The sequence below is a fragment of the Molossus molossus genome, unplaced genomic scaffold, assembly GCF_014108415.1.
Source record: "Molossus molossus isolate mMolMol1 unplaced genomic scaffold, mMolMol1.p scaffold_m16_p_26, whole genome shotgun sequence".
Lineage (NCBI taxonomy): Eukaryota > Metazoa > Chordata > Mammalia > Chiroptera > Molossidae > Molossus > Molossus molossus.
In genome coordinates, this window is record NW_023425362.1 from 896465 (window position 1) to 913886 (window position 17422).

A 17422-nucleotide genomic window follows, 5' to 3' on the forward strand; every position below is an offset into this window, starting at 1 on the left:
TGCACTTCAGGGGAAGAGCAGGCATGCTGGTCCATGGGGGTTTCCATGGGGGTCACTGCTGATGCCCTGCAGAAGCTGGGTTGGGGCTTCCTGGTGAAGACTGTCCCCCTAGATCAGTATGGAGCTCCCCTCTTGGTTCTTGGTGTGGTTGATTGCCCTGTGCCTCAACACTGGTGTGGAGGACATGTTTATAGGGAGGAAGGAGGACAGGCTATGTGTGGTCAGACCTCTGAGGCCTCTGGTCCCCAGCATGGGTACTGCCAGGACCGGTACACTGAGGCTTCAGGGCCACTCTCCGGGACAGCAGGGGGAGGAGTGGGTCATGGGGATCATTGGTCAGGAGTGGGGAGCTAGTGAGCACTCTTGCCTCATGGTCACAACCTCCATACCTGCTGGAGTCTAACCCTGTGTGTGGGCTTCTCTGGGTGCAGGGTGGGTACCCTTGCTCTTGAGGGATGTTCCACTCATCTCGGTGATCTCTTGGCTTGGTCTAAGAAGATGGATGGCAAGCAGTGGGAATCAGAGGGTACCAGGGGGACTTGTCGCTGTACATGCCTCTCAAGGGCCACTCCTTGCTGTCTGGTCCTGGGAGTCCTGGTGAGGCATGGTCTGTGGGACAGGCTGTTGAAATACAATAATGAGTCTTGGGGTGAGTGATTTTGGAAACTCAAAGTTGTGTTAGCTGGGAGTTTTGATTTAGTGTGAGTGGGTCAGCTGGCTCTGTTTGGCTGTTTTCTCAAGTTGATTTCACCTCTGCCTCTGTTTCAGGGAGTCAATACCAAATGAGGAGGAAAGGACGATGTCATCGAGGCGCTGCAGCGAGGCACCCTTCCTCCCCGTGCAGTACTAAGCACTCCCCAACGCGAGAAACCCTGACCTACGCCCAAGCTCAGAGGATGGTGGAGATAGAGATTGAAGGGCGCCTGCACAGGATCAGTATTTTTGATCCCCTGGAGATAATATTGGAAGATGACCTCACTGCTCAAGAAATGAGCGAATGCAACAGCAATAAAGAAAATAGCGAGAGGCCACCTGTGTGCTTACGAACTAAGCGTCACAAAAACAACAGAGTCAAAAAGAAGAATGAAGCCCTTCCCAGTGCCCATGGCACACCAGCCTCGGCCAGTGCACTTCCGGAGCCCAAGGTGCGGATTGTGGAGTATAGCCCCCCATCTGCCCCCAGGAGGCCCCCCGTGTACTACAAGTTTGTTGAGAAGTCAGCTGAGGAGCTGGACAATGAGGTGGAGTACGACATGGATGAGGAGGACTACGCCTGGCTGGAGATCGTCAACGAGAAGCGCAAGGGCGACTGTGTGGCGGCTGTGTCGCAGAGCGTGTTCGAGTTCTTGATGGACCGCTTCGAGAAGGAGTCCTACTGCGAGAACCAGAAGCAGGGGGAGCAGCAGTCCCTGATCGACGAGGATGCTGTGTGCTGCATCTGCATGGACGGCGAGTGCCAGAACAGCAACGTGATCCTCTTCTGCGACATGTGCAACCTGGCTGTGCACCAGGAGTGCTACGGGGTGCCCTACATCCCCGAGGGCCAGTGGCTGTGCCGGCACTGCCTGCAGTCTCGGGCCCGGCCTGCGGACTGCGTGCTGTGCCCCAACAAAGGAGGTGCCTTCAAAAAGACAGACGACGACCGCTGGGGCCACGTGGTGTGTGCCCTGTGGATCCCGGAGGTCGGCTTTGCCAACACGGTGTTCATTGAGCCCATCGATGGCGTGAGGAACATTCCTCCCGCCCGGTGGAAGCTGACATGCTACCTCTGCAAGCAGAAGGGCGTGGGCGCCTGCATCCAGTGCCACAAGGCCAACTGCTACACAGCCTTCCATGTGACTTGTGCCCAGAAGGCTGGCCTCTACATGAAAATGGAGCCTGTGAAAGAACTGACTGGGGGCGCCACGACCTTCTCTGTCAGAAAGACCGCGTACTGTGACGTACACACGCCCCCGGGCTGTACCCGGAGGCCTCTGAACATTTACGGGGACGTCGAAATGAAAAACGGTGTGTGTCGAAAAGACAGCTCAGTCAAAACGGTCAGGTCCACGTCCAAGGTCAGGAAGAAAGCAAAGAAGGCGAAAAAAACACTGAGTGAGCCCTGTGCGGCCATGCCACCTGTGTGTGCTCCGTATATCCCTCCCCAGAGGTAAGCACGTGCAGATGTGGGGACCAGGATGAGTCTAGGATGGGGCACCAGGGAGGGGCCCCGCAGGGCTGTGTTAGCGTGTGCTCGTGCCTTCTGTTTATGAAGCTTCCTAATGGTCCCCTGGAATGCGGCCTCGTTCATTCATCACCTTGTGGGAGCGTGGATGTTGCAAAAGACTCGAGTCTATTAGATCTGGAAGGACGTGTGGTTTCCTTAGTGCCCACACCAGCCCCTGGGGTGAGCTGGACACTGTCAGGGTGACTGTGGCCACACTGACTGCAGTTCTGGGGTCTGGGGCGCTGTAGTGGGTCCAGGGCTGGTCGTCATCTTTGACACGATAAAGTACTCTTCCTCACCTTGCTTCCCTGCCCAGATTTGGGAACTTTGTAGGATTTTAAATTTTTTCTTTTTTTTTCTTTTGATGTTAGAGAGGGAGAGGGGGAGAGAGAGAAACATCGATGAGAGAACATTGACTGGCCGCCTCCTGCATGTCCTCCACTGGGGATCGGGCCCAGAACCTGGGCATGTGCCCTAACCGGGAATTGAAATGATGACCTCTTGGTTCAGGGTTGACGCTCAACCACTGAGCCACACCAGCCTGGCAAAACTTTGTAGGATTTTAAAGTAATTTGGTGGAAAGTGAAGCAGTGTGACTGAATAAGAAGACACCGGTGGAGATCAGAGTGGGGCTGAAGAGAGCTGCGGGTGGGAGGGAGGGAGGGAGGGAGGGATTGCCCCCTTCCTGCCGCGTGACGGTCTTTCTGGTTTTGCTGACCGTTTCCTTTGTGACGTGAATCTGGCCTGGTCAGTGTAGGGCTCTCTGACCTAGAGTGGTCCACAGTGGTGGGGCCTGGGCCCTGCTGTGCTCTTGCCTATTCTAGGGCCGGCCCTCATCCCACTGTGTCCACCCCTGAACTTGTTTCTGTCTCTTTGCCTGCACCTCCTGTTATAGACTTGACCTTTTTATTCTGTTACCTTTCAAACCGTTCTTGTTCAGAATGTGAGGTAAGTGACCCAATGAGTTTCACATCGGAGCCAGTGAGTGCCCTGGGAGTCCGGGAGAGCAGGCGTCCCCACTCCAACACTTCCTGAGCTTTGAGGAAGTGGCACCCTGGGCATGGGGCTTGAAGACACTTGGCTAAGGAAGTAAAGCATCAGGCTGGTGAAGTCAAGATGCAAATGGATGTCTGCTTGGGAGAACTGCTGGTGAGGTGTCTCGTCACCCGGAGTGTCTTGTTATTTGAAAGTCACATGTAAATAAATTTGTATTTATCTTACAGATCAAGTGGATAACAGACTACCAGGATATTTTTGTTATTAAGTAAAAATGCTCTTCATTATATTGAATGTTAGCTTTTCCTGTATATCTGTGATGTAAAATAATTCATGCCTACCAACACATGATTAAAAGATAGAGTGTGGTCTTAATGTGTCACGATTCACGGCCTGCTGTCTAGATTGTAAGAGTGCAGTGGGAACTGCCGCCGACATGACTGGTTCTGTCTTTAGAGGAGCAAACACGCGCTTTGTGTTAAGAATTGCAAGCGTGGCCCTGGCCGGTTTGGCTCAGCGGTTAGAGCGCCGGCCTGCCGTCCAGCGAGACCGGGTTCGGTTCCCGCTAAGGGCATGTACCTCGGTTGCAGTTTGTCCCGGGCCCTGGTTGGTTGTGTGGGTGGCAGCCACTCAATGTGTCCCTTTCACGTCGATGTTTCTCTCTCTCTCTCTCCCTCCCGCTCTATCTGAACAAAAAATGGAAAAATGTCCTCGGGTAAGGATTGAAAAGAAAAAGGCAAGTGTGGCTTTTTTCCTGAAGTGAAATCTTTTTTTCTTTTACAGAGTAGTACATACTAATTACTAAATCAGTACATACAGACAAAGTTAAAAATCTCACGATCCCTCGTTCAGAGAAAAGCACTGTCAAAACCAAGGTGTCGCTGGCAAATCAGTCAGCCTGACTTTTAGAAGAGAGTTTCCCCTGGATTTCTGCCTCCGAGCCTGAGAATAGTATTTGTATCGAGAGCTTCGGTTTCAGTGCCCTAAAAATTTCAGCTTTACTGACATTGAAGTAAACAAAATAGAAAATACGGTCTAACAAACTGAAAGCCAGAAGTCTCGAGCGGTGTCTTCACTGCGCCGGCAGGAGGGTTGGAGCTGGCTGTGCTGTGGGGCTGCAGGCACTGTTTGGGGAGCATTCGCAGGTGGGAAACGCACTTGAGCCTCCAAGATGCCCAGGCCTGACCGAGAAGACGCTCGTGCCTGGCGCCGTGTATTTCAGAGCAGGCGCTCCCTCCGAACCACCCACCAAAGGTGTGGTCTGGCCCGGGCTTCGTTTCTCCCGCCCTGATTTAGGAATAAGCTTTGTAGTGGAGATAAAGGACGTGCTGGACAAGGGTTTGTGGCCACAGGCTTTGCCGCCTGAGTTGCCAGGATTCCCTGGGAAACCCTAACATTTTGGGTCACCTTACCACTTTGGAAGCTCTCCCAGCTTCCCTTTGCCTGGCGGTAACTGGCATTGGATTGTCCCTTGGGTTGTCAGGGCAGGTGCTGTGAGACTGAGGTGTTGACTGGGTGTGTGCAGGAGGCCCCAGTGGAGTGTGGATTGGGGCAAAGGTGGCACTTTGCATAGCCCTTGGTGGGACTGTCTAGAGCAGCCGCTACCACAGCGTTCTGCGCGAGCTCCGGCTCCGAGCAGGTGCTGGAGGGGTCTCAGAACAGGAGGGATCTCCCTTAACTCCCTGCAGAGAGGAGAGAGGGCTGCGAGAAGAAGGGGGGAGGGTTGGCAGGGACAGGAAAGTGCTTTGTAATTTGAGTGGCTTAAATATTAAGTTTACAAGTAAAAAAGATAACTGAGACCAACTGGTTCAAAGTTATAATCTAGCCTGGCCCGTGTGGCTCAGTGGTTGAGCAACGACGCGTATACTAAGTTTGCTGGTTCAATTCCTGGTCAGGGCACATGCCCACTTTGTGGGCCTGATCTCTAGTGGGAGGCATGCAGGAGGCAGCCAATCGATGTTCTCTCTCGTCAATGCTTCTCTTTCTCTCCCTCTCTGTCCCTTCCTCTCTCATATCAATAGCGAAAAAAGTTACAGACTGTATGAAAGGAGGTGTTTAGTTTTTTTCATATTTAGTGCTTTTAAGTCATAAAGGTTGCTTTTTACTATTTAAGTAAGAGGCTCTAGAATAAAGATGTGGTGTTGTGGGGCTTTGCCTACCCATTCGAGAACTCAGGCTGGTGCTGTGCCAGGAGCTGCTTTGCTGGAGCGTGTGGGCAGGGCGGCTCGAGTCCGGTGGGCATTGGCCCTTCCTGGTGCTCCTGCCTGTGAGGCCCCCGCTCGGGCGGTCAGGTCGCTCCTGAGAAGTTGTCCAGTCTCCCGACCAGTGCCCATCAGTGTACCTACTTCCATGAAAATAAAAGTTGTTTTCCAACAGAGAAACTTATTTAAAACCGGGGAGGTCAAGTCTAAAGAGAATTTTTCTCCCAAGCAGCGTTTTGGTGAGCGCTGCTGTAGCTCTCCCTGCTGGGAGCGCCGCCTCCCCGCCCTGCTCGCAGCCCACTCAGACCCGAGGCTCCTCTGGATCTGCGTCCGCCCCATGTGCTTCATGGGGAGCGCACCAGTCGGGGAGGACTCATCGAGTTGGAGCCTCCTGGCTGCCTTGGCATCGTTGACCAGTTCCCCCCAATTTTCCCCAAAGCGGCACATTTTTTTTTTTATCCTCACCCGAGGACATTTTTTGCATTTATCTTCAGATAGAGCAGAACGGAGAGAGGGAGGAAGAGAGAGAAACATCGATGTGAGAGAGACACATCGAGTGGCCTGCCTCCCACACGACCCCATCCAGGGCCGGAGACAAACTGCAACCGAGGTACGTGCCCTTAGCAGGAACCGAACCCGGATCTTTCTGGTCCGTGGGCCAATGCTCTAACCGCTGAGCCAAACCGGCCAGGGCCCAAAGCGGCAAATTGCTCACTTGTCTTTAGTTGTATTTTGGGGCCTCGTGAACTGAGAGCCTGATGGTGCTACATGGTCTGGACTCTGGCCTGGTCCTTTTGGCTCCTTGGGTCATGGATGTTATTAAGTCAGTGCACATGCTACGAAAGAGGAGGTTGCTGGAGTTAGTGGTGTAGGTTGAGGGTCTGGTCACCAGCTTGGTTTTGTCGAGGGCGCGGCTGGTGGGTACCTTCACCATCTGTACACCAGCTGAGGACAAACAGGAGAGTGAGCACCTAGTAGCCACCGGACGGGAGTTTTTAAAAAGTTCTCACCCGAGGATATTTTTCTATCTTTAGGGAGAGTGGGAAAGAGGGGGAGAGAGAAACAGCAATGTGAGAGAAACATTGGCTGGCCGCCCCCGCACGACCCCGACCTGAGCCAGGGACAAACTGCAGCCAAGGTGCATCCCCCCTGACCGGAATCAAGCCCGTAACTCATTGGTCCACTGGTGACGTTCAAGCCGCTGAGCCAAGCTGGCCAGGGCTGGACGGGCGTTTTATGCTTGTGGACTATAACTGAGAAGTTGGGACTCAAGTTTTGTCTTTCTTTTTTCGTGTTCCTGGTAGTTAATTTTAGTACACTTTATAAAAGCTCCGATATGCTGTGGACTAGGGGCATGCGACGTGCTGTCTCAGCCCTTCCTGGTGGAAGCCCTTCTCTGGACACCTGCAGCAGGGCTGTGTGTGGCTCCTGTGGACGTCCGAGGCGGGTGGTCATGGAGCTCCGCCCGCCAAGAGTGGCAGCTCTCCCCAGGGTCACCAGCGGAAGTGTCTGTGTAGTGGCTACTCTGGAAGGAGCACTAAAAGCCAAATTGAAAAGTACAAAGTGCAGGCTGTGTGGACACAGGGTCGGTGTTTCTGTCACTGCCAAACTGCTGTCTCCTGGTCACAGGGCCACGCCTGAGCTGCTGCGCCGGCGGGAAGCCCCGTGTGAGCACCATCTCACACCATCCACGACTTTGTTGCTTTCCTTGTCTTTTTAAAAAAAACTTTTTTTTCTTTATTGATTTTTTTTTTTAGAGAGAGGGAGAGAGAGAGAGAAACATCGATGAGAGAGAACATTGATCAACTGCCTCCTGCATGCCCTCCACTGGGGATTTGGCTCACAACCTGGGCATGTGTCCTGACCAGGAATCGAACCTGCGACCTCTTAGTGCATAGGTTGATGGTCAACCACTGAGCCACACCCACTGGGCTCCTTGGTTTTATTAAAACATTTTTATTTATTGATCTTTAGAGAGAAACACCCAGGATCACCTACAACCTTGATGAATTGGGATGACACTAACCAGCTGTGAGCTACTCAGCCAGGACCACTTTCCTTGGTTTTAATTTGGGGGGGACCAGGTGTCTTATTGCGAGTCTATCCTGGTCCAGCCCGAAAGGATGTCTCCAGTGGGGTGGGATATGGGACATCTGGTGAGCAGATTGGTTTTGATCAAAGAGCCAAAGTGGGTGAAAATAAAACAGTGCCAGGGGAACCTGGGTGCTTAGTCTGTGTCTCACCAGGTGTCGGCGTGCACGTCAGGTGTGTTTGACTCCTCTGAGAGATTCCTGTATCGAACTAAAGTTCGTGTGTGAGGGCAGTGCTGTGGGCCAAGCTCCATGGTCATCGTCAGCCATTAAGGCCCCTTCCTCCTGGGGGTGCTGCCTGGTGGTCTCCTCTGCTGGGACCACCCTGCTGTTGCTGAGCTCAGCACATCTGCTGTGCTCACGGTCTCACTGGGCCTGGTCCTCTTCCCAAGCACCCCTGCAGGCAGAGTGGGCTCTCCGTCCGTGGGAGGGTCTCCTCAGCATAGCGGGTTTTTGCCATGTCTGTTCACACTCATGTGTTCGCTTACTTTGGGAGAGAGAGGGGTGACGGTTTATTTGAATCTTTTTTTTAAAGGCAATTTTATTTTTTTTAATTCTCAACCGAGGACATTTTTACACTCATCTTCGGATAGAGTGAGAGGGAGAGAGGGTAGAAGAGAGAGACTTTGATGTGAGAGAGACACATCGAGTGGTTGCCCCCCACACGACCCCAACCAGGGCTGGGGTTGAACTGCAACCGAGGTACGTGCCCTTAGTGGGAACCGAACCCGGGACTCTGATCCGCAGGCTGACGCTCTAACCACTGAGCAAAACCGGCCAGGGCTATTTGAATCTTAATACTGGCAGTGGGTCATTGCTACACAGTCTCATCAGCACTCCAGCTAAGTGTTGCCTGGGCTGACAACGTGGAAAACGTCATTTTTGACGTACACCTTGAATCAGTGTCCCAACAGTAGTCAGTGGTGGGAAGGCAGACCAAGGGAGCGCCTCTCCTGGGCCCACAGAGACTGGAATTGGGTTGGGGTAGCGTCATTATTTCAGCTCTTACTTGGAAAATCTCTCAAGCTCATAAACTGTTGCAAAGAGAAGGAGATCACCCCAACCTTCTGCCCAGAGCTGCCTCTCACTGCCCTGCACCTGCAGCAAGTGCACCCTCTAAGGGCGACCCCATGTGCCCAACGTGGCGAGGTGAGGGTTGTGCATCGTCCATTTGCAGCAAAGCAGGAAGGACACAACGCCCCTGTGCCTTCAGCCAGGACCTGTCCTGGTCAGCCTTCTTTAGTCTAGACATTTCCACAGTTGCTCAATGTCTTCTGAGATATCTCTCTCTTTTTTTTTTTTTTTTTTTAATCCTCACCTGAGGATATTTTTCTATTTCTCTTCAGATAGAGTGGGAGGGAGGGAGAGAGAGATCCATGTGAGAGGACACGTCGACAGGTTGCCTCCTGCACGACCCCGACCCTGGTCAAACTGCAGCTGGGATACGTGCCCTTGACTGGAATCGAACCCAGGACTCATTGGTCCGAGGGCCGGCGCTCTAACTGTCGAGCCTACTTGCCAGGGGCAAACGCCCCATTTTTAAAGAAGACAGCCCTTCCCCTTGGGAGAGCCAGCCTCGCCTCAGGTCTGTCGGGTCCTCACTGTTAACGGGGGTGTGCCCGGAACCACGAGGCATCATGCACTCCCTTCGGGACGTGCTGATGTCCTCTGCTTCTTGGGACCAAGTGTCCCCAGCGTGCGTCTCAGACGATTGCTGCTTTAGTTTCTTCTGGCGTCTGATCTGAAGTCTGGGAGACCTTTGGAGGCTATGTGGCTCCTGCGCCTTCACCGCCGGATGTCATGTCTGTGCTTGCCTGGGCCAGCTTCGCTGGGAGGGCTGGGAAAGTGTCCATCTCAGCCCTCCCTCCAGTTCTCCTGTCAGCCCATCCTTCTCATCTCCAGGCCTTGTGGGTCAGGAGGTGCTGGTTTTCAGAGAGGTCCACCCTGGCAAGGCAGTGGAGGTGGGCTCCCAGGTGTGCTGGGCAAGTTGGGGCTGCTCCAGGGAGGTGAGCATCTGGTGGGATTTCTGATAAAACTGGACTCTGCCTGGTGGGCTGTTCCTGACCCCAGGACTCTCAGCTCTTGGTTAGTGAGCTGAGGGGAGACCCCCGCTGCAGGCAGCCATGTTGGTGTGACTGGGTGATGGCAAGGCCTGGCTGGTCGTGGGTGTGGACATGTGCACCGCAGAGATCTCAGGGCTCTGTGACTGTCATCCATGCCTCTGGAGCCCTGAGGAGGGTGCAGGCAGTCCTGACCCGAGCTAAGCTGGGCAGGGGGTTCTCCCAGAAGCCAGGGGTGGTACAGGACCACTTCCAGAGGCAGATTCTGGGCTTTCTAGGGCTCGAGGGTTGGATCTCACCAGTGCCACCCTGACCTTGGTCCGCTCTCTGAGCTAACAGTGCCTATTACAAAGATGCAAGCAATGCCGCCCAGCCGGTTTGGCTCAGCCCTGTGAGCGTCGGCCTGCGGTTCAGAGAGACCCGGGTTCGATTCCTGCTAAGGGCATGTACCTTGGTTGCAGTTTGTCCCTGGCCCCAGTTGGGGTCGTGCGGGAGGCAGCCACTCGATGTGTCTCTCTCACATTGATGTCTCTCTCTATGTCTCTCTCTCTCTCTCTCTCTCTCTCTCTCCCTCTCTCCCCCTCCCACTCTACCTGAACAAAAATGGAAAAATGTCCTTGGGTCAGGATAAAAAAGAAAAATGAGATTCAGGCAATTCAGTGTTAGAAAGGGAAGGGTACATTTCAGCCTGGCTGGTGTGGCTCAATGGTTGGGCATCGACCCTGCACCAAGAGGTCACTGGTTCGATTTCCCGTCAGGGCACATGCGCAGGTTGTGGGCCCGATCCCCAATTGGGTGTCACGTGGGAGGCAACCAGTGGATGTGTCTCGCATCAAAGTCTGTCTGTCTCCCTCCCTCCCTCCCACTCTATCTGAAGATAAATGGAAGAATACCCTTGTGTGAGGATTAAGAAAACGGGGAAGGGTACATTTCAAAACCCTACCACTCCCAGGTGACAGCTGCTGTACATCAGGAGAGCAGCCTGCCTTTTTTTTTATTTTTTTTTATGCTCACCTGAGGGCATTTTTGCATTTATCTTCAGACAAAGTGGGAGGGAGACAGGGAGGAAGAGAGAGAGAGAAACATGCATGAGAGAGACATTAAGTGGCTGCCACCCACACGACCTCAACCAGGACCGGGGACAAACTGCTACCGAGGTACGCGCCCTTAGCGAGAACCGAACCCAGGATTCTGGTCTGCAGGCTGACGCTCTAGCCGCTGAGCCAAACCAGCCAGCGTGAGAGTGGCCTTTCTTTACTTCCAGTGTGTTCTGAGGCAGTGTGCAGAGTTCTTTCCACACATAGGTGGAAGTAATTTTTTGAAGGTATTTTTCCTATTTTTTGTGATCTTTACCTAAAAAGCTTAAAAACAAAGAATAAATTAGATTAATGTACTCATTTATCAAATGCAAAACAAAACAAAAAAAAGCCCAGCTGGTGTGGCTCAGTGTTTGAGGGTCAACCCCTGCTCCAAGAGGTCGCTGCTTCAATTCCTGGTCAGGGCACATGCCCAGGTTGTGGACCCAGTCCCCAGTGGGGGGCATGCAGGAGGTGGCCAGTGGATGTTCTCTCTCATCGATGTTTCTCTCTCCCTCTCCCTTCCTCTCTCTAAACAATCAATGAATTAAAAAATTAAATGAACACTCCAAGTCACTTTTGGGACACTCCATTCCCAGTAGCCCTCCCCTCCCCATAGCGGCCACTCATTGTAAGTGCCCTGCACTGGTGTGCATGCAGCCTGCTGCGGATTTGCGTACTGACCTTGGTGCGAGGCTGTCACGCTGGCGTCCCTCAGTGTTGCAGTGCCCCTGGGGACTTCGTTTTGCTGGTGTCAGAGCTTTCCTGGCTCTGGCCTGGGGGTGGGGATTTGTGGGGGTCCCCAGGGCTGGGAAGGCTTTGTTTTGAGTGGGTTAGGTGGTATTCATCACATGTCTTTCTCTAGGCTTATCATCTCCTTCATTATCGTCTTTGAAAAATCTTTTCCAATTTGGAAATGTGCATGAAGCAGGGAGAGCCCGCCGCCCTGTGGCTGCGCCTCAGCAGCCGCCACACCTGTCTGTGTCCTTGCCTGTCCTCGCCTTCCATCCTGTCGCCTCAGCGCCCAGGCATTTCACCCAGGACCATGTCGGTGTAGATTCCGGAAGGATTCTTAAGCAGCCATGATTTTATCATGTCTTGATGAACTGCGGTTTTTAATCTTCGTGTCTTTTCCGTTACAGTGTGTGTTTGCATCCTGGGTTTGGTCTGAGGCCTCTGTCCCTCGTCCAAGGCCCTCCCACTGCTCCCCCCTGAAATTTTTCAGGACCCTGTAGTTCTGCAGCCAAGGAAGTTGGGTGTGGTTTATGTGTCTCCTTCCCACCCCACCTGTTGACTTCCAGTGCTCTCTGCCCTGACCCTGCACTTCAGGCCGGGCCCTCAGAACCTCAGGGTGACCTCCCTGAGCCCTGGTCTGTGCGAGGCCAGCCCACCTTGTTCTTCCGGCAGCCTGGCTGCCACAGCACTCCCTGCACCCCCACGTGGCTCCAGGCCCCATCCTCTTGGCTCTTGGATGTTTGTGTTCCTTCAGGGAGGCAGACTCCACACCCATGATTTACCTAAACGTGGTCATGGCCCACCTGTCTGCGCACCAGCACTTCTTTAATGTCTTCATGACCAGTCAGGCTTTGCTTCATTGAAACCCACATACTAATTTAGTGTGGTAGAGTGTGTTCTTTAAAATTACTTTTCTTGTTCTTAGTATATAGATCTACCTTTTTTTTTTTTTTACAGATTGGTATAATAACTGGACTCTCTTAGGTTACCTTTGTGGACAGCATCTGTGCAAATGACGATTTGGGTGGGCTTTCCCTTCTTCAGTGTTTCCTGTCTTTATACGCACTCTGCCCAGCCCAGGGCTGATCTGACAGGTGAGAGTGGACATCCTTGGCTTGTTCCTGGTGTTTTACGTTTATATATTTATTTATTTTATGTTATGGCCAGTGTTGTCATACCTTGTTTTAAGTAACCCTTTATTTCCCCGAGGGCCTCAATATTTTCTTCTGAGCTTTTGAATAGTCCTCCCTGCCTCTGTCCTACCTGCCCTCCTCTGGCCTCAGCAGTGAACAATTTCTCCCAAACCCCGAGATTTGTTGGCTGTGTCTTTGCTGTGGTGGCCTCCCTGCAGCGTGTCAGCCCCGGACCGCGGAGGTTCTGGGTCACTGTTGAATCCGTGTCCCTTACATCAAGTCTTAATCACTTGGGGATGAGTGTTCTTTTTCAGTGTGGATGACCTTGCTCTCGTCATTTACTTGGTAGTGTCTTCCTAAGGCCCCACCTCCAGCCCCTGCCCCTTTTCCTGGGCATCAGTCTGCTGCTCCCTCTCTGTGAGGCCAGCTGTTCAGACTGGGGGTGGTTCTTTCCTGACCTGTGGCTCCCTCATGTAAGTTGGAGTTTGGTCCTCATGGTTTCTTGGGAATTTGGAAATTCCATGGAATCCATGGAGCAATTTGCAGGTGATTTGTAATTTATGTTTTGTCTTTTTTTTTTGGTAGTATGTGCCCCTAGCAGGAACTGAACCCGGTACTCCCTGGTCCGCAGGCCAAACTGGCTAGGGCTAATGTTTTGTCTTCGTCTTGCTAACATTGTTCATGGTTGTTGAGTGTCTCCATTATTTTAAGCCTTCTTTACTGTCATTCAGTAAAGTCTTGTAAAGTTCTCCCATCATAAACCTGCTCACACCTGGCCTTTAAGCTGCCGACTCACCCGTGGGATCATCACCCACTGCAGCTTACGTGGGGCCCTGATGGTGGGCCTCGCGGTCCTGATCGCAGGGCAGTGCCCACTGTGCTGACGGGCGCGCGCGCCAGGCTCTGGTGGAGCCTCTCCCAGCCCTTCACTGTGTGTTTCAGGTCACGCGACCCTTTACTTTCCCGTATTTTTTGAGATGATCACATTCTGCTCTCTTATCTGTTGATATGTGGGTTCTATTTATAGAACTTGTCATCATGTCCCTTCCTGGGACAAACCCCCATGGTCAAGGTGTGTAGTGTTCTCTTACATTTGAATGGATTTGATTGGTGGTTTGAATGCGTGTTTGCAAGTGCGTTTGCCCTTGAACCTCCCCTCCCTGGTTTGGTGTGCCTGCCTCCTGGGAGCTGGGTGCATCTTCTCTTTCCAGTCAGTGGTACCAGGTCGGACTGATCCATCTAATAGTAAATCTCTTCTGAAAAGTCATTTTTTTGCCCTGGCTGGCATGCCTCCATGGTTAGAGCATCAGCCTGTGCACCAGTCAGGCCTGGGTTTGATTCAGAGCAAGGGCACATAGTACCTGGGTTGCAGGTTTGGTCCTGGCCCTGGTTGGGGCACATGAGGGAGGCAACCAATCGATGTGTCTTTCTCTCCCTTTCTCTCTCATCCCCCTTTATCCTTCATCCCCCTTTCTCCCTCATCTCCCCTTCTACTCTCTAAAAATCAATGGAAAAAATACCCTCCGGTGAGGATTAACAACAACAATAAAAATTTTTTTTTTTCCTTTGGGGGTAGGAGGAAAAATTTAAACTACATATTGTTTCACTTTCTAAAATAATTATACAAATGTGTTTAGATTTTTTTTTATTTCCTTACAAGTTGGTTTAGGTAAGTTACAGTTTCCTACAGATTTGTTTCACATCTCAAGTTTCCATGATACTCATTTTTGAAAGTGGGTTTCTGTTTCATTTGTCCTCTCCCACTGCACATCGTCTTGTCTTCTGTCTGATTAGTGCTTATCAACGTTCGTTTACTGGTCTTTCCAAAGAGCAGAGTTTTGGTTTTGTTGAGACTGTCTCATATGTTCTCGTTTTTTACTTCATTATTCTTTGCCTTTTTTTTTATCTTCTTTCACCCCCAGCTTTATTGAGATATAACTGACTGATGACAGTGTAAGTTTAAGGTGTCATGACATGATTTGATAGACGTGTATATTGTGGCGTGTTTAGCACAGTGACACTAGTTAGTGCCCCCTTGACCATGCGGTTGCTGTTTGTTTGTGGAGGTGGAGAGAACAGGAAGCCCTCCTCTTGGCAGCGCCAGGTGCGCCCTGTGTGTCCTGCTGTGCGCCAGCCACCGTGCTGTCCCGGGACAGACCCTTTCTCTTGTGTTTCACTTTGGTTTTCCCCTCACTGGTCGGTCAGATGCGCAGACGCTGAGTCAGCCTCTCCTCTCTAGCAGACCATCTGGGTGTAACCGTCCAAGCGGTGTCGCACCTTCCACATGTTTGAGTTGAAATTCAGTATTTTTCATCCCAGGTAGTGGAAAAGCATAGTTTCTCGACTAGTGAAAGTGTGCACGTGTTAAAGGCGTGTTCCTCTGACAGCCAGTCCAGGGGACCTATGGTGCCGGCGCCCCCACTCGGCAGACGCTGCCCAACACTGTCCCCACGCTCTTCTTGCTCTCGCTGGGCTGGGAGGCGGGCATGGCTGTCTGCACACACGAGGCACAGCACGTGGACAGCTGGAAGACTAGTCACAGTGCCTTTCACAGGCGCATCTCTTCACCGGACGGCACGGGCAGGGGGCGGTGCTTCCATGTGCGGGTGCTTCTGCGCTGAGATCGGGTCTCCCTTAGTTCTGATACTCGATTGTTGCTGTGGACGTGAGTGCCGGAAACCTGGTCACGTGTGAATAGGTTGTATGAAAGCGGTTTTGTTGTGGAGATGACATACTCAGTTTTGAAAATTTCCTTTCAAGTTGTACACCAAAATCACAAGTTGATGTTTTATCAGATGACCTCCATTTTTTCCAGAAGCTAAAAGTGGGCGGCCCTGGCCTGAGAGTCTGCCACTGACTCCTGGTGGGTCTTCACGGGCTTTTTCACCACAACCTATCATGCCCCCGTCGCTCACGCCTGTGTACCTTTCGTTGGGAGACACTTTGTGCATAAGGTATCTTCAGAAAGGCTCGAGAAAATCAAACTTCTGATCCTTTCAGTATACCCTTGCCAAGTACTGCATTTGAAAAATAGTTTAGAGTGTAGGCAGGCAGTTCGGTACCAAAAGAAAAAAAAAGAAAAAAAGTTTAGCCTGGCCGGTGTGGCTCAGTGGATTGAGCATCATCCCATGGACTGAGAAGCCCTGGTTTGATTCTGGTCCGGGCACGTGCCCGGGTTATGGGCTCGATCCCCAGGAGGGGGCGTGCAGGAGGCAGCCAATCGATGTGTCTCTCTCACATCGATGTTTCTATCTATCTTTCCAAAAAAATCAATAAAAACATATTTAAAAAAATTTAAAATGGAATACAAAATCAGAAAGTTGAGTAAAACAAACCCATAACTTAGTGAATTGCTATAGGGCAGACATGCTCGTAACCACTATCCACCTGAGAAGACGGGGCCTGGCCAAGCCCCAGCCCCTTGGTGACCCTCCCATCCTCAGGGCCACTGCTGGCCTCACCTGCGTGGGACTCGCTTGCTCACCCTTCTTGAACACCAGAGTTTACTGTGTCTTTAAAAATACGAGTCCTTTGGTTATCTATTCTCGCCTCCCCCTCCCCACTGCCCTCTGAGATTCAACAGTCTTGTCCCTGCTTCAATGTCTCTGGATCTATTTTGTTCGTCAGTTTATTTTATTCATTAGATTCCACATGTAAGTGAGGTCATGTGATACTTGTCTCTCTCTGACTGGCTTATTTTGCTTATGGACACAGAAATAGTGTGGTGAAGGTGGCGGGGGTAGGGGGGAAAGGAGGGACATCTGTAATACTTCCAACAATAAAGATAAGTTAAAAAAAAAATCAATAAGCATATTCTTGGATGAGGATTAAAAAAAAAAAAAGAGTCCTGGAAGTTTCTTCTCCTTAAAGGTGCCTCTTGGTCTCCCTCCCTTCGGAGTTTATGGAGGCGGCTGGCCCTCCTGCCTCGGTCCCTGCCCCTAGGCTGGTGTCTGGGTGGTGTTGCATGTCTCTTGCCCAGTGCTTGCTGTGAGTGGTGGTGGGTGAGGGTTGAGGGACAGATGGATGCGGTGATGTGTTTGGGGTTGGCCAGCTGCTGTCCAGAGCTGCTCTGTGTCCTTCCGGGAGGACACGGTGGTGTCTGCGGGCTGCCTCGGCGCTCAGCCCGCCAGCTTGGGCTCTGCGGCCGTGAGGGTGCTCTGTTCAGTGCGGCCGTCCCGCGAGCACTTGAGAACAGCTCTAAACACATCGTCATCAGAGCCTCGTTGCTCATCCCTGTGGGCCGCTGATAGCTCAGAAATCCTGACTCTGGAGGAGAGGGTGGCTTATTGTTTCGTGAGACAGAATCTTTATTTATAGCATGTTGCCAAACAGCATTTCTTTGGACCTTGAAATTGTTGAAAGTACTTTTATCTATATTGCTTCATTTGACCATGGAAATAACTGAGCGCGCACATGTGTTAGAATGTCTCTCGTGTGCAGAGATCCAGGGGCTGTGTGCTGAGATCTGTGCACTTCACTGCACGTGTGCGATGCCTCAGTCAAATGGTGAGAACAGACTCCTCCCCAAATGTGTGAGGTGCCCAGGATCAGCCAGTTACAGCCCCATGTGTGGGGCTGCAGAGAGCCTGTGTCCCCAGCATGCCTCCTCTCCCGCCTCCTGCTGAGGCTGTGACCAGGTATCCTTCAGTGTGCAGGTCTGTGGCCCCTTGGTCAAGGGCAGGCTGTGGACACACTTGAGCTTGGCTTCTGGATTTGCCTGTGGAGGCCAAGGCTCTTGGTGCCTTCTTGGGGTTTGATACTATTGGGCCACTTCTGGAAAGAGCCCGCAAGGTCAGGTCCCTCCAAAGGCTCGAGCTGTGTCCTGCCACAGGGGGTGGGCTTGGGTCTCCCTGTGGCCTGCAGGTCTGGGAGGAGGGCAGCAGCACGCGCTGCATGGCCTTCAGCACGTGGGCCTGCAGGCCAGC

At 52.1% G+C, this 17422-nt stretch overlaps 1 protein-coding gene across 5 annotated transcripts in view; it reads left to right on the forward strand.

Moving 5' to 3' along the window:
• The first annotated feature begins 399 nt into the window (after positions 1-399).
• The window catches only part of BRD1 (bromodomain containing 1), a 47067-nt gene continuing 30044 nt past the window's right edge, over positions 400-17422 (forward strand). For 3 of the 5 annotated variants that reach the window (XM_036278256.1, XM_036278257.1, XM_036278258.1), the window contains exon 1: positions 741-2149. In XM_036278256.1, the coding sequence (XP_036134149.1) occupies positions 783-2149 (1367 nt within the window). In that variant the 5' untranslated portion in view covers positions 741-782. Of the gene's footprint in view, positions 2150-17422 lie in introns of all 5 variants that reach the window. The other 2 variants (XM_036278255.1, XR_004961561.1) reach the window with 2 other exon arrangements.